At 44.3% G+C, this 13710-nt stretch overlaps 2 protein-coding genes across 2 annotated transcripts in view; one reads left to right on the forward strand and one right to left on the reverse strand.

Annotated features, from left to right (window-relative positions):
- Positions 1-13710, reverse strand: part of LOC147425166 (sister chromatid cohesion protein PDS5 homolog A-like) — a 42432-nt gene that overhangs the window by 22210 nt on the left and 6512 nt on the right. Inside the window, exon 3 of the mRNA XM_086500764.1 lies at positions 43-246. Within this exon, the coding sequence (XP_086356890.1) occupies positions 43-246 (204 nt within the window). The remainder of the gene's footprint in view (positions 1-42; positions 247-13710) is intronic.
- LOC147425167 (uncharacterized) lies at positions 10417-11313 on the forward strand. Its single transcript, XM_086499394.1, has one exon. It carries the CDS (start codon positions 10639-10641, stop codon positions 11311-11313), a length of 675 nt encoding a protein of 224 aa, XP_086355520.1. The 5' UTR covers positions 10417-10638.

Genomic DNA, 13710 nt, shown 5'->3' on the forward strand with positions numbered 1-13710 from the left:
AAATAAACAGATTGGTAGTATGAAAAAAATTCATGAAGCAACCTTTAAGGTTTCGTCATCATAGGGTGCATCTGGGGCAACAATCCTCATTATCTCGCTGATGCATGCAGTGACCAAAAACTGAACATCTTTATCCTTGTGCTTCAGGAGGGCAGGTTTGATAAGGGCATCCATTGAGGGCTTCATAGCTGTGAGCACATTTTTCTGGGGTAGTTGTTGGATTAAACTAAGTAATGCTGAAGCTTGCTGCACAAACAGTCCCAAGATCAAGATTCGTTTGTTCATAAGTTTGCATACATTTAATCACAATACCACAATCAGGTGGATAGGAATGTTCACAGTTCCCAAAAAACAAGTATAGCATAGCTGCATTCGTACCCCATACATGAGGCTCAAGTGGAGCATATTCCCTACTAATGTATGGTATGCTACATTTGGTTCCTTTTAAGCATCTTTCACAGCATTTAAAAAATAAACAATTTTGCTTCTATACCATTTCAACTTTTTGCAATGTGGGTGTTTCTTCAAATGTTATGTACCTTCAAAACATCCCCTCCCATCGATTGGCCTCAACAGACTGCTGCTCCTTTTAAGAATGAAAGAGCTCAATCTTCTCCCACAACCATCAAGACTCATATTTTCTCAACAGTTGTGCTATCATATTTATCACATGACGCATACACAAATGGGCCACAACCAAGGGTGCTAGGTGCAAAAAAGGACATATACCAAATAAAGATCTGGAAGGGTGTCCTACTCCCGGGTACAAAAGAAAAGCTCGGCACGAGTTTTGCATGCATGTGTCTTTGTATCACATGTCAACAATTGTCACTGAAACCGACCTATAGGGCGGTAGACTTTAGCTTTCACCCAATTCTTTACTCTCTTTAACTTTACTTGAACTTTATGACACAAAGGAACTTCACGAATAAGCATGTGATTGGAATTCATCACGTCAAAACAAAACACGGCTTGGCAACTAGAGCGCTCCCGAGCAGACAACGACACCCTGTTGACCCAAAGACTTTTCAAAGTCGACGATGCGGAAGCGTAGATACCAACGAGAGAGAGAGAGAGAGAGAGAGAGAGAGAGAGAGAGAGAGAGAGAGAGAGAGAGAGAGAGTCTCCTGAACCAATCAACCTTGGCAATGAATAACTGAATGTGTATACAATGGAGAGAGGGGGTTGCTTATATAGCAATCCCAATAAATTGCCCTACCCAAGACTTTGACAAATAAGAAAAATAAACACCTAAAAGCCAAACTAAATAATGGGATCACATTGGGCAGTTCACTTGAAATGCAAAACTTTAACACCCTCTTTGCAACTCATAGTGGACATCAATAGTGAGACCAAGTCGATGAAGAAGCTACCATGGACACCCCAGCACTGGCCGAGATACTAGATACACCTCGGTGTTGCTCTCCTCAACTTTGTACCTAAAAGTAATGCCATCTTGAGCATCGGTTGCCTTTGTAGAAACTTTGAACTGTAGAACACACTACGTCCAAAAATCCCCAGTCGTGAACTATGAACACATCACGTCCAAAATATAAAACTCCAAGATAATGAACTGTGGAACACATCCTGACCATGATCCGACCAACAACAATGAATTGGCAGACCCATCCATAGTGTTTTAGACATCTAATTGGTTCCCTGCCAAATGCATGTGCATTGAACTCCGACCTACGGGTCCAAACACCAATAACTTGAACTCCAACACGAGGGTCCAAATTAATTATAGGGAGTATTGCTTGCCCCTCTCTGCCACTCACAAGCCTCTCTTTGGCTGAAGCTAATGGTGACACGTGTCATTAGACTAGAAAGCTGGTGTCGAAGCCACTGTGGCTGCCGCCACGTGTGCCATGCCGATCTCCTCTGTCAAAACTTAATTACCGTAATCTTTGTCCAGCTTGCCTTTATCCTTGTCTTCCTTTGAGTTCCTGCTTTTGACTTTGGCTTCAAACTCCCGAGCCAAACAAAGCATCAAGTCACATTTATAACAACTCTGGTGGTACCTCGTGGGTACCAAGGCAGCGAACTGAGTACTGGTACTGCCATCCTTGTCCAACTGACCTTTGCCACTGTCTTCTAACGAACTCCTCCATTTGCTTTTGACTTCACTAACTCGCGTTCCTTGAGAACTGTGCCAATGCATAGACCGCTAAATGGATGGTTGACGATCCGTTATCCATAGCTTTTGGTTGGTTTTGGTTGATGTCACTGGCGTTCGAGCAAGGAAGGGAGGGCCATGTTGAAGTTGATCTGGAAATCAACGAAGCCTTCTCGCACTCCAATGCGGCCTCACTAACCAAGCCGTAAAATTCTCCAATCTCCTCATCTCTGCCAAGCCGCTCCACACCCTCTCCACAGAGAGCTCCACACGAAGTGGCTCGTCGAAAAGCACTTTTCCGCCCCCCTCTGGAGTTCCAATCTCCGCCTTTTCTGGGCCAACATAGAACACTTCAAAGGTGGCTGCAGGGTTTGCACCAAGCCGCTCTAGTCACGCTGCATAGAGGGCTTCACAATCCCATGTTCCGAATTGCTCCTCAAAACTTTAATTCCTCCAAAGTTTCTCCTGAAACCGTGCCAAAATTTTCTCCTCTGCCCTCCAAATATGCTCCAACACTTGTGCTAAGAACCTTAAGAACCTTGGTCCCCTCGTCCAGACCCCTAAGGGACTTTAGCTTTTCAAGCACATTGAAGGCATCTACTCCATTGAAGGCATCCACTACGACAAGGACCAGTTTTGCCAAGCGCTGCAATCGGCGTTTCAAACACCGTCACAGGGAGGCAACGTTGTCATTTGCAGGTCTTTCGAGAACGTTTTAAAACGCTAGCAAAAAAGAGGGGGGGCACTGTGGGCTGGCACTGCATTGGAAGCATTTCAAAACGCTGGAGTCGGGGAGGAGGTCGTCGCCAAGGGAGAGCCGCCGATGCCAATCTACTCAAAGGCAACGGTATTTCAAGACGTTGCCTGCAAGAGGTTCACCATGGTTGTAGCAAAGTTGGGTGTCGTTGCCTGGGGCGTCTCAAAACGTGAGCTCAAGGGGACGAGTCTGCTACCGAAAGGGAACGTTGGGGACAACGTTTTAAAACGCTTGGGATAGCAACGGCGCCAGGAGTGATAGGGCAAACGCAGGAGCGTTTTAAAACGCTAAAGGGCAACAACAAGGGTGGGAATTTCACTTCTTCTTCACCTCTTCAAGACCGCCTTCTCTACATTCTTCCACACCCCTGAAAAGCTTCAACAGTTGCTTTCGCAAAGGACCTCTTTGCTGAATTTTTCTTCGACCGACCATGTTGCCCTAGAATCCATTGTCTTCTCCCTTCAACAAGGCATGACCAGTGTTGGCAACTTCCATAAGCTGAGTAAGGGTGGCCACTTTATTCTTTATACAGTAATTCCCAAGTCCTTTAGGCAGCCCACAACAATACTTCTCAATCTGCTCTGTCAATGGCACAAACCTTAGGAGGTTACTGAGAGCAACGCTTTACGAAACCTCCGATTGTACTCCTCTAGGCTCTTGCAAGTAGCCGCAGTGAGTTGGTGCCAATCTATCACCACATCGGCCTCAAATTCATTTGATAGCCACGAAGAAGCAAACATTTCCTTGAAGTAAACCAATGTGACGGGTGCCTGTCCTTGCATCAACAAAGTCGTACACCATGAACACGCATTTCCTTTCAAGAAAGTGGCAGCTTTCGTGACCTTGGAGGCCTCTATAAAATCCCCCCTTGCATAAGCTGTATCAAACTGCTGGAGGAAAGTAAGAGCCTTCGTCATGTCCTCAAATCCACTTAAGGTATCAAGCTTCACAAATACACCACCTTCCTTCTATGGTTTTGGCTTTTCTAGTGCTCCCAAATTATCCTAGGGAAGTGTCTGCTACATGGGCATTGTAACAGGGATCATCGGCGCCCCTTGGCCATTGACATTCTGCACCACAGATGCCATATGTGCCTGCTGGTCGGAAAAACCACCCATGCCAAAATTGCCCTTATGGTACCCCAAGCTGGCCCTGATTGCATTGAAACCCTTGTTGCACGCCAATGTTACCATACATGGGGTTTGGCATCATGCCTTGCATACCCCCAAAGACTGTTCCTGGCATATACGGTTGGTTTCCAGGCACATAACCAACCATGCTTTGAAACACAAATCCACCCCTGAAATACCCAGGATGTACCGTGGGTGGTGGAAAAACTTGATGCATAGACTGAAACTGATTCGTTGTCCATTTAATGCAACATTTGGACTTTGAAAGGTGGCTGGCTGAACTGGTAGAGCCTGTGGAACTAGCATCCTAACCACCTGTTCGTGGACAAAAGGAATTTGCCTTGGAGCTTCAAGTGACTCCGCAACATGCGAGTGCTCCTTCCCCTGTTGGGACACATAAGGGACCTGGGCTTGAGCCTCAACGGGCTCTCCTGCATGAGAAAGTTGCCTTGTCTAATGTGACACTAGTGGCGCTTGCAGAAATTCCATAAACCTAGGATTCTGCACCAACCGAGAAAACGCATTTACAGCAGGGTCCTAAATGCATCCTCGCCTAGTTGCCCAGTCATAAACCCTTGAACTTGTGAAGCATTCATATCAACAAAAGGCACCAGACAGTGGTGGCCGTAAACTCTCGCCAAACTCGAACACTAGAGGTACAACCTGTTTGTACTGCAAAGAGGAACCCTCTTCCCTGGCATCACTTGTCCTATCAGCCATAGTGTAATTCAAAGTTCTTGTGCTTTGTGTCTTCGCCGAAACCAACCAAGGCTCACTTCTTGAGGAAAAAGTGATTTTGTCCCGACGCAGAACTACGAAACCTGCCCGTAGGGCGGTAGACTTTAGCTTTCACCCGATTCTTTATGTCACAAGACGGGCACCACGTGCCAATAGAAAAGAACAGACTGGACATACTTTTAGCACTTCAATAACAGCTGAACTGAGAGAGAGAGAGAGAGAGAGAGAGAGAGATGACACGCGACACGAGTGGCGGAATTCCAGCCAGAGAGTATTGACCCCAAACCTTGGCGCCCCTTCCGATATTTCTTTATATTGCATCAACACAGTATAAGCCCGTACTCCACGCTCTGCACCTTCTCCAAGAAGTATGTCAGAGAATCCCATGGCCTTATATTTAAAGGCCCTAGGCCTAAATTTCAAAAGCAGTTTACATGAAAAGCCTTCAAACTCAAAAGCATCTGGTCCAAAAGCAATGGCCAAAAGCTACCAGCGTAAATCATGGAAAGCCATACAATTGCCACGCCAACAGCGCAAATCACGGAAATTCGTATAGGCTTCCACGTGAGCATGTCAGCGTAATTTCCGAAAATCCGTACAACCTGCTGCTTTTGCTTCTTCACTTAGGGTTTAGGCCCCTCAGTCGGGATCTGCAAGTTGGCTTAGGTCTTCAGTGGCTAGACACGTCCGCAGTTTGTGACATCCCTCCTTCTTGAAAGAAAGTAATCGTCTGCGATTACAATATATCTGCAAAACAACTCAAGCCAGCTCAAAAAAAATTCCGAGGGACAATCAATTTGCTCTTTTTGTTAAGGAGTTGGCTTCTCCTTTCCGCTCTTTTGATCAAGTAGTTAGCTTCTCCTTTTGTCCAAATTGAAACTCTTAATATTCCGGCGCAGTAAAATTAGCCATCACACCCAGACCGCACTGATCTTCCACGGATGTTTTGATGCACTAAAATTACATACCCAGGCAATCTCATCCAATTAGGCATATTCAGTGGTTGGCACATCACAATGCAAACACAAATGCTCACATATGCATGTTACAAGACACAACAAACGCCACCGCTCACCACTCCCTTGAGACAAACGGTTTGCGATATGAAGCTACTCAACGACTACCTCGTCACTCCCCCCGCAAATAACCTAAAAAGGTCCGAGCCATGAGCTCAGAGGACAGTACAACCAAACGCTCCCCATACCGCAATCTGCATCGCTTGGAGGTTCAAGCATACAACCAAACGCTCCCCAGGCATTGACCTGCATCGTTTGGAGGTTTTCTAGCACACACAACGCTCCCCAAATATCAACGTTGTTCCGAGGTTTTCAAACATACAACGAAACACTCCCCAGACATCGGCCTACGTCGTTTTAAGGTTCAAACAGTACCAAAACAATATTTCTCACTTCTCCACCCGGGAGTAAAATCACCAGTCATTGGAACCAGTATTAAAAACCAGAGTCTTTCAAATGGCACCAAAACAGATTCAAAACAGATACCATCCATTTCAAACAAATTCCAAACAGGATCACCAAACAAGTTCAAACAGAATTCAAACTTAAAAAGCAATCTCGACATCAGCCGAGCTCGAAAAGTCTACTAACTTTCCATCCAGAAACCTGCATCAAAATTAGGGTTAGGTTCTTTCCATAAGGTCGTAGACAACCACAGCATGGTCCACCAACTCTTGGACAGACAGTGTTTCTCTGGCGGCGATGGTAGTCCCAAGACATGGCAATCACACCAGACCTCCAAGGTTTTTAGCTCGATAAGAGACACCTCTTGAGAGCTGTCGAGACATTTCAAGTTATAATCTTCTAGGTTTTCCATGGCAAGCATTTCAGGATACCCCACTCTGCCAAAAGTTGAACTCCGAAGGAAGATGTAAGAAACCATCTAACTTCAGGCAAAAATTTTCTAGAAAGCTTGCCAAGTCCTTGGAGTGTGCGCCTTGGTAGCTATAAACATCAACATCTGCATGGCACTGCTTTTGAGAAAAACAATGACTCGAAACAAATCTTGGATCCTTCTTTTGCAAGTGATCTTTTTGGCTTATGCCCTATAAGACATGAGCGGTGAAGACGGGAGCGCGCCTAATGCGCGATGAAGTAAGGGTGGAAGTGGCTAATAAGTCTAATGTCGGAACCCCTTCAAATAAAATTCCAATAGTCTCTGGTTTGCTTTGTCTGCTCTTTTGTAGGACCGGTATGCTTTCAAAAAAGCACACGCCTGATGCTACTGTCACAAGATGGGCACCACGTGCCGATAGAAAAGAACAGACTGAACAGACTTTCAGCACTTCAATAACAATTGAATTGAAAGAGAGAGAGACGACTCCTAACACGGAGTAGAGAGTATTATCCTCAAACCTTGGCGCCCCTTACGGTATTTCTTTATACTGCATCAACACAGTACAAGCCGGTACTCCACGCTTTGCACCTTCTCCAAGAAGCATGCCAGAGAATGAGCCCATGGCCTCATATTTAAAGGCCCTAGACCCAAAAGCAGTTTACATGAAAAGCCTTCAAACTCAAAAGGCATCTAACCAAAAGCAATGCCCAAAAGCTGTCAGCGTAAATTACGGAAATCCGTACAACTGTCACATCAGCAGCGCAAATCGTGGAAAGCAGTATAGGCTGCCACATCAGCATGTCAACGCAATTTCCGAAAATCTGTACATGCTGCTGCTTTTGCTTCTTCACTTAGGGTTGAGGCCCCTCGACACGGATCTGCAAGTCGACTTAGGTCTTCATTGGCTTGACACGTCAACAGTTTGGGACACTTTACTCTGTTTAACTTTACTTGAACTCTACGACACAAAGAAACTTCATGAATAAGCCTGACAACGATACCCTCCTTGTCCCAAAGATTGGCACCCCTTGTCACAAGACGGGCACCACGTGCCAATAGAAAAGAACAGACTGCACAGACTTTTAGCACTTTAATAACAACTGAATTGAAAGAGAGATACGACACGCGACATGGAGTGGTAGAATTCTACCCTTGAGAGTATTGGTCCCAAACCTTGGCGCCCCTTTCGATATTTCTTTATATTGCATCAACACAGTACAAGCCGGTACTCTAAACTCTGCACCTTCTCCAAGAAGCATGCCAGAGAATGAGCCCTGAGCACATAGTTAAAGGCCCTTGGCTTATGAAAAGCAGTTTACCTGAAAAGCCTTAAAACTCAAAAGATTCTGGTCCAAAAGCAATGCCAAAAAGCTGCCAACGTAAATCATGGAACTCCGTACAACTGCAACATCAACAGCCATCCCAAAACGCGAAAATCTATACAATTTGCCACGTCATCAATCAGCGGAATTTTTTGGCAGCATAGTAGAAGTCTCCACGGACAAAATCTTAAGTAAACAGTAACTTTCCACGCACTTTAGAGCACTTCACAAAACCTGGTGAGAAATTACAGCACCCTGAAATCTCTGTTTTTGGCCTCCAATTTGCACCAAAACTCCTGTTCGGAGTGACTTGTAGGCATCAAAACTGGCCAAAACCCTAAACCTGCAAAAAATTACAGCAAGCTATAATTCTCTGTTATACGCTCCGATTCGTGTGCCGATCACTCCCATGAGCTCCCGCACTTGTAGGGTCACTTGCCCTTTGAATTAGATGAGATTCATCATGGGAAATCTCTCTAAATTGTCTTGTACAAGCACCCAAGGCTTTCCTGAGGCTCCCTTGGCATTACCTTGCAGTTTAGGTGTGAAACCCTAAATCTGCACAAAAACACAGCAGGCTGTAATTTTCTGTTTCGCATCATTTTGAGCAAAGTAAACACGTCTACGCGTGTCTCACAAGCTCCCGCACGCAATGGGACAGTTCCCCTGTAAATTGGACTAGTTTTTGGACGAGAAAACTCTCCGTTTTCGCCAATGTTCGGGAAAAATGTGTCTCAGCTTAATAAGCTCCCTGTTGGGAAAATGGTTTTGCCCTTTGGAGTGGTGCCAAAAGGGAAGGGGGCCGATGTAGAAATTGGGCCCAAAAGGAAACATGCCTTAAGGCTGGACAAGAAAGGGGAAAATCTCCTTCTGGAAATATCCATAAAAAGGATTAGTACCGTTTAATAACCAAGTGAAGAGGAACTGAATACATACATATAACTATAGTCTATATATATGTATAATTTATGTATGTGTGTGTGTGTGTGTGAGAGTCTAGAGAGAGAGAGAGAGAGAGAGAGAGAGAGAGAGAGAGAGAAGTTAGAATTGACTCCTGAGTCATGACTCTTGAAAATTGAAACTTGAAACTACTAACTTCTAACTTCTAAGATAATAACTATAGAGAACCATATTATATATATGATATGTATATATGCTATTATCTATATCTATTGATATATGTTACATGCACATTACATAATATGTGTGCCATCATCCATGTGGTCACTGTCAATGCCCATTGCCAACTGGACCACTGTGTTTCCACTTTGTACCAACTAATAAATAACTTTAACTTTTGAATATTTTGCAAAATTGCCTCTAAAAAATCCAAAACTTAACGTTCAATTTTTCAAAGTTCAAAACTTCAATTTATCACATAGTTTTAAACTTTAAAATATAAAATTTAGACTTAGATAATAGATAATACATTGGAATTTGGAATGCTTTAGCGTTTAAACTTTAAGGCTTTACTGTTGCCACACTCCATCCATTAATGATTGAGCAGTGAAAAGTTGAAAAGTTTGAAGGCTCTTAAAACATAGAGAAAAGAAAATTATGGGCTTTTAAGTTTGGAGTGTGCCATCATCCATGTGGGCATTAGGCATTGGGCATTGGAGTTGTGGACTGTACTGCTCACTCAGCGAGTCAACAGTGAACACTAGAGTCTGGAGTCTGGATACTAAAAAGCTTTAAAATTGATACTAATCTCAAGCCCAAGGTTTTCTGCTTTAATATTTACGAAAAATCGGATTTTTTTTAATTCGAATTTCCTTGAGGCGTCCACTGCCCAGGTCCCAGACTCCCGCCTCCTGCTCGTGAGTCGCGATTCAAGCTCCTCTCTGTCGCCTGCAAGTCTGGCATTTGCCCGTTGTGTTGAGTGCTCCTTCTTGCGCACTAAGGCGGTACCAGGTAGGCTGTAGCCCGCTTATTGCTCGCGAGTCGCAACTGCAACTAGCGGCCAGCCTGCGCTTCCAGTTCCAGAAGCTGCTCCAGCCTCCGACCTTTGGTTGCTCTGCAACGCCAAAAAATCCCAGCCCCTCAAGGCAGCGCAGTGGCAAGAGCTCAGTGGCTCACCAAGCTCCAACTCGTGCGCTATGTCTAGATTCTGGAGTATCGCCTCTCGTTCAAAGGATTTTAACACAAAAGGATTTTGACTTTCCTCAAGTCTCAAGAAGTTTGCCAGTGGTCACATTGCAAAAGCTTCAAAGTTCAAAGGCTACCTTGCCTGCAAGTAGGTGCTAAGTGCTCACTGCTTTGCGTTCGCCAGTCTGGAAAAGCCTTGGCTTTAAGGCTTAGACCTTCAAGAATCAACACTTCTCCAATAATTGATTAAAGTGGTGAGTTCTTTAATCCTTTTACCTATTCAATGCTCACTTAAGCTTAGCAATATGTGCATTGTGCATTCTAATTTCTACTAAAATAGTTTTTGTTTATGTTTTCTAAAATAGTGTCATGAACCGAAAGATTCATCAACGATCTTTGGAGCAATACGGCACCTTGACAAAGATAGCTTCCAAAAAAGCACGAATCGTCGAGAAAACCGATAAGGCATCGACCACCATTGTTATTGATGTTGAATATGAAAATGCAAGAGAGGCTAGTGTGGAGTCGGATAATAAGAAAGCTCGTAAAAAACTTTGGCAAGATGAGTGGTTAGATCGATTTAAACCTTGGCTTGTATATGATGACAAGAAGGTGAGGCTTTTTTGCATATATTGTATGAACTATCCACATGCTAAATCTAGTTACTCCAAGAAAGGTTCTAGGAATTTTAAAACAAGTAATCTTCTTAGCCATGCTCGCACACAATGCCACCAGGATGCAAGGAATGCACAAGTGTTTGCAAAACCGGCCATGCAAAAGGGTTTTAAAAAAATGCATTCAACTCAAGAGGAGTCATTGCTCAATTTGTTCAAGACGGCTTACTTTATTGGTAGAAATAACTTGTCATTTGCATTGTATCCTTCTTTGCTTGCTCTAATGAAGGATTTTGATGTTAAGTCTATGACAAGCCTTTACAATGATGATAAGGCTTGCTCGGAGATGGTGCAATGTATTGCACAATCCATAATGCAAGAGACCATAGAAAAGGTGAAACATAGTCCGTGGTTTGGTGTGATGGTGGATGAATCCGCTGATATTTCCATTCACCACCACATGGTTATGTACCTTTCTTATTTAGAAGAGGGATCGATGCCTTGTAATGCATTTTATGGCATTATTCACACCACGGATAGCACGGCAAAGGAGATCTTTGATACCATCATGCTTGAGCTAGAGAGATCTAATTTAGACCTCTCTAGGTTTATTGCCTTTGGTTCCGATGGGTGCAACACAATGGTTGGTAGGAAAAAGGAAGTAGCCACACTAATGAAGAATGTGAATCCAATGTAACCGCTATACATTGTGTGGCATGCCGCACAAATTTAGCCACATGTGATACTAGTAAGAAGATTGCATATGCAAAGAAAATAGATGTACTTGTGAATGCAATAGCCAATTATTTCTCAAGTAGTTCTAATCGAAGGGATGCTTTGAATGACCTACAAGAGGAATTTGATTGCGAAACAATTAAAATGCAACGTATCTTTGAGATACGATGTCACGTGACACATCCAACCCTAAGTGTCCGTGGACAAGCTACAGCATGATCAGAGTTCAATCAGTCCAATCAGTCTAGATTTAGAAGTGATCTGGCACTTATGTGAGTCTATTCGTAGACCGTGCATGCCCAGTCACTTAGTGTAGGTGCATATCCTCCAGTTGCACACAGCATGACCATCAATATTCCCTTCAGAATCCATCGGATTCAGTCATGGGAGTTTTCCAGTGCATTTAGCCTATTTTCCCTATTTTTGGTATTTTTCACTTATTATTTTTGAGTGACTTTCCAACAAAAGTAGGTAGGGCAATTTTGCTAAGTTAATATATAAGCAAACCCAAGTTAGCACTTTCTGGCAGAAGCGGCAGCAAGAGCTCCCCGCTCAACAAGCACCTTCTCAGCAAGAACCCATCAACCCTAGCGTTTTTGGGCACCCTCAGCACCCCCCCAGATCCCTGGCGTTTTCAGTTGCAGATCGCCTACATCAGCAGTATCAGCATCCTAGCGTTTTCCCTTGGCATGATCGCCAGCCATTCTCAGAACCCCAGCGTTTCCTGTTTTCAGCCTTGAACATCGCCGGCAACCCCAGATCACCTCAACGTTTTACTAACGCTACAACAGATGCCCAGTGTTTTTGGTTTTCAGCCACAATCGCAGCAGAGGAGCAGCGTTTTCAGCAAGAATTAGAAGCAGCAGATTCAGCCCTAGTTGGTTGCAGAAGATAGCCATTTTCAACCATCGAAAACGCAGCCAAAACAGTCATTTTCAGCCACCGAAACAGTCCCGAAATTCAGCAAATAGAAGACCACAGATTTCAGCCCTAAAGTCGTCGTCGTCACCACCATCATCGTCACAGGCATAGTCCCAGATTGCATCAGTCCATTGCATACGCATTGTACCACTTTGTGCAATCAAAAGTAGACCACTCTCGCCGACGAGAGTGGGGCCTTCGGAGGACGGTTTTACGTCTCTGGTGTCGTATCTCTCTTCTCTCTCTATCTCTCAGTCTCATACACTTGCACACACAGTGTCCATTCACTTTGTTTGTGATCATAGCAATTTCCATTAAGAACGGAAGGCTATCCCTTCCATAAGAACTAAAAGGAACCCTTGAGCACAGTTCGGAGCACTCATCTTGAGCAAAGGGCAAACAATCATTCCGTTGCACCTAACATTGGTATCAGAGCTTTGGCAGTGTTCTGTATCACTCAAGGAAAGAACCACAAGAATCACAAGAAATTTTTTTTTTTGCTTCCTGCGGTCGCACGAACCCAAGTTCGCTTGGGCGTGTCGATTCCTAATCGTGTTTTTGAAGAGTGACAAGAATCCCAGGAAAGAAGGGCTTGTCCAACATCTCTTTTCACTCATTGAGAGCGGACCGTGCACTTAGCGGCCAGCCAGTCGACGTGAGGTGGGAAAAAGCAACCTTGGTGTGAGCGCAAGGCCGCCAAGAGGTGCGCCCGCGAAAAGGAGTAGAACTCGGGTGAAGAGAAGATCCTTCTCAAACACAGATTGCAAGCGAAAGAAAACCTCAAGACCCTCAAGAACCTCAAGAATCCAAGAACCCAAGTTCCTCGTGGACTTAAGAACCAAGACCCCAAGTTCCTCGTGAACTTAAGAACCCTAGACCACAAGAACCCACGACTTCAGTGGATGGTCATCACTCGAAGCGGAATGGATACTTCGCTTGGAGGTGATGGGCACGAGAGAGGCGAAGAAGAATTTTCCCCACCAAGAGGTTTTTCCGACCCTCCCCCTTCCCCATCTACGTCAAGGATTGCGCTTAACTCCTATGGAGGAGTTGGACCAAGCAAGAGAAGCAGACAGAAAGGCCTACGAAGAAGAAATGGCAGCCATAGAGCGTCAATACGACTTGGAAGAAAAAGAAAGTCAAGCAAGATTTGATCCCGAGACCACAGCAAGAATCCAAGAGATGTTGCGACTCTTTTCTCAAATGCAGGCACAGATGCAACAGGATCAAGAAAAGGAGACTCTCTCGGTCTTTTCTTCTCCACAGCATGATACACGGGATTTGCATAATAATAAGCATAATGATTTGAATGATAATGATGAGCATGATGCTTTGCATGATCAAGATGTGATTTCTCACAAGCATGATGAGTTGCAGGAAGAAGACGTGATTGTTCACAAGGATGATGTGTTAGTTGATGCTTTTTCTAGCGAAGCTA

This window comes from Adiantum capillus-veneris, chromosome 25 (genome assembly GCF_014529385.1).
Source record: "Adiantum capillus-veneris isolate H3 chromosome 25, ASM1452938v2, whole genome shotgun sequence".
NCBI classification, from domain to species: Eukaryota; Viridiplantae; Streptophyta; class Polypodiopsida; order Polypodiales; family Pteridaceae; genus Adiantum; species Adiantum capillus-veneris.

Excerpts from the sequence above, each read along its gene's own strand:
- LOC147425167 (XM_086499394.1), top strand. The coding sequence starts at position 10,639 with ATGAACTATCCACATGCTAAATCTAGTTACTCCAAGAAAGGTTCTAGG.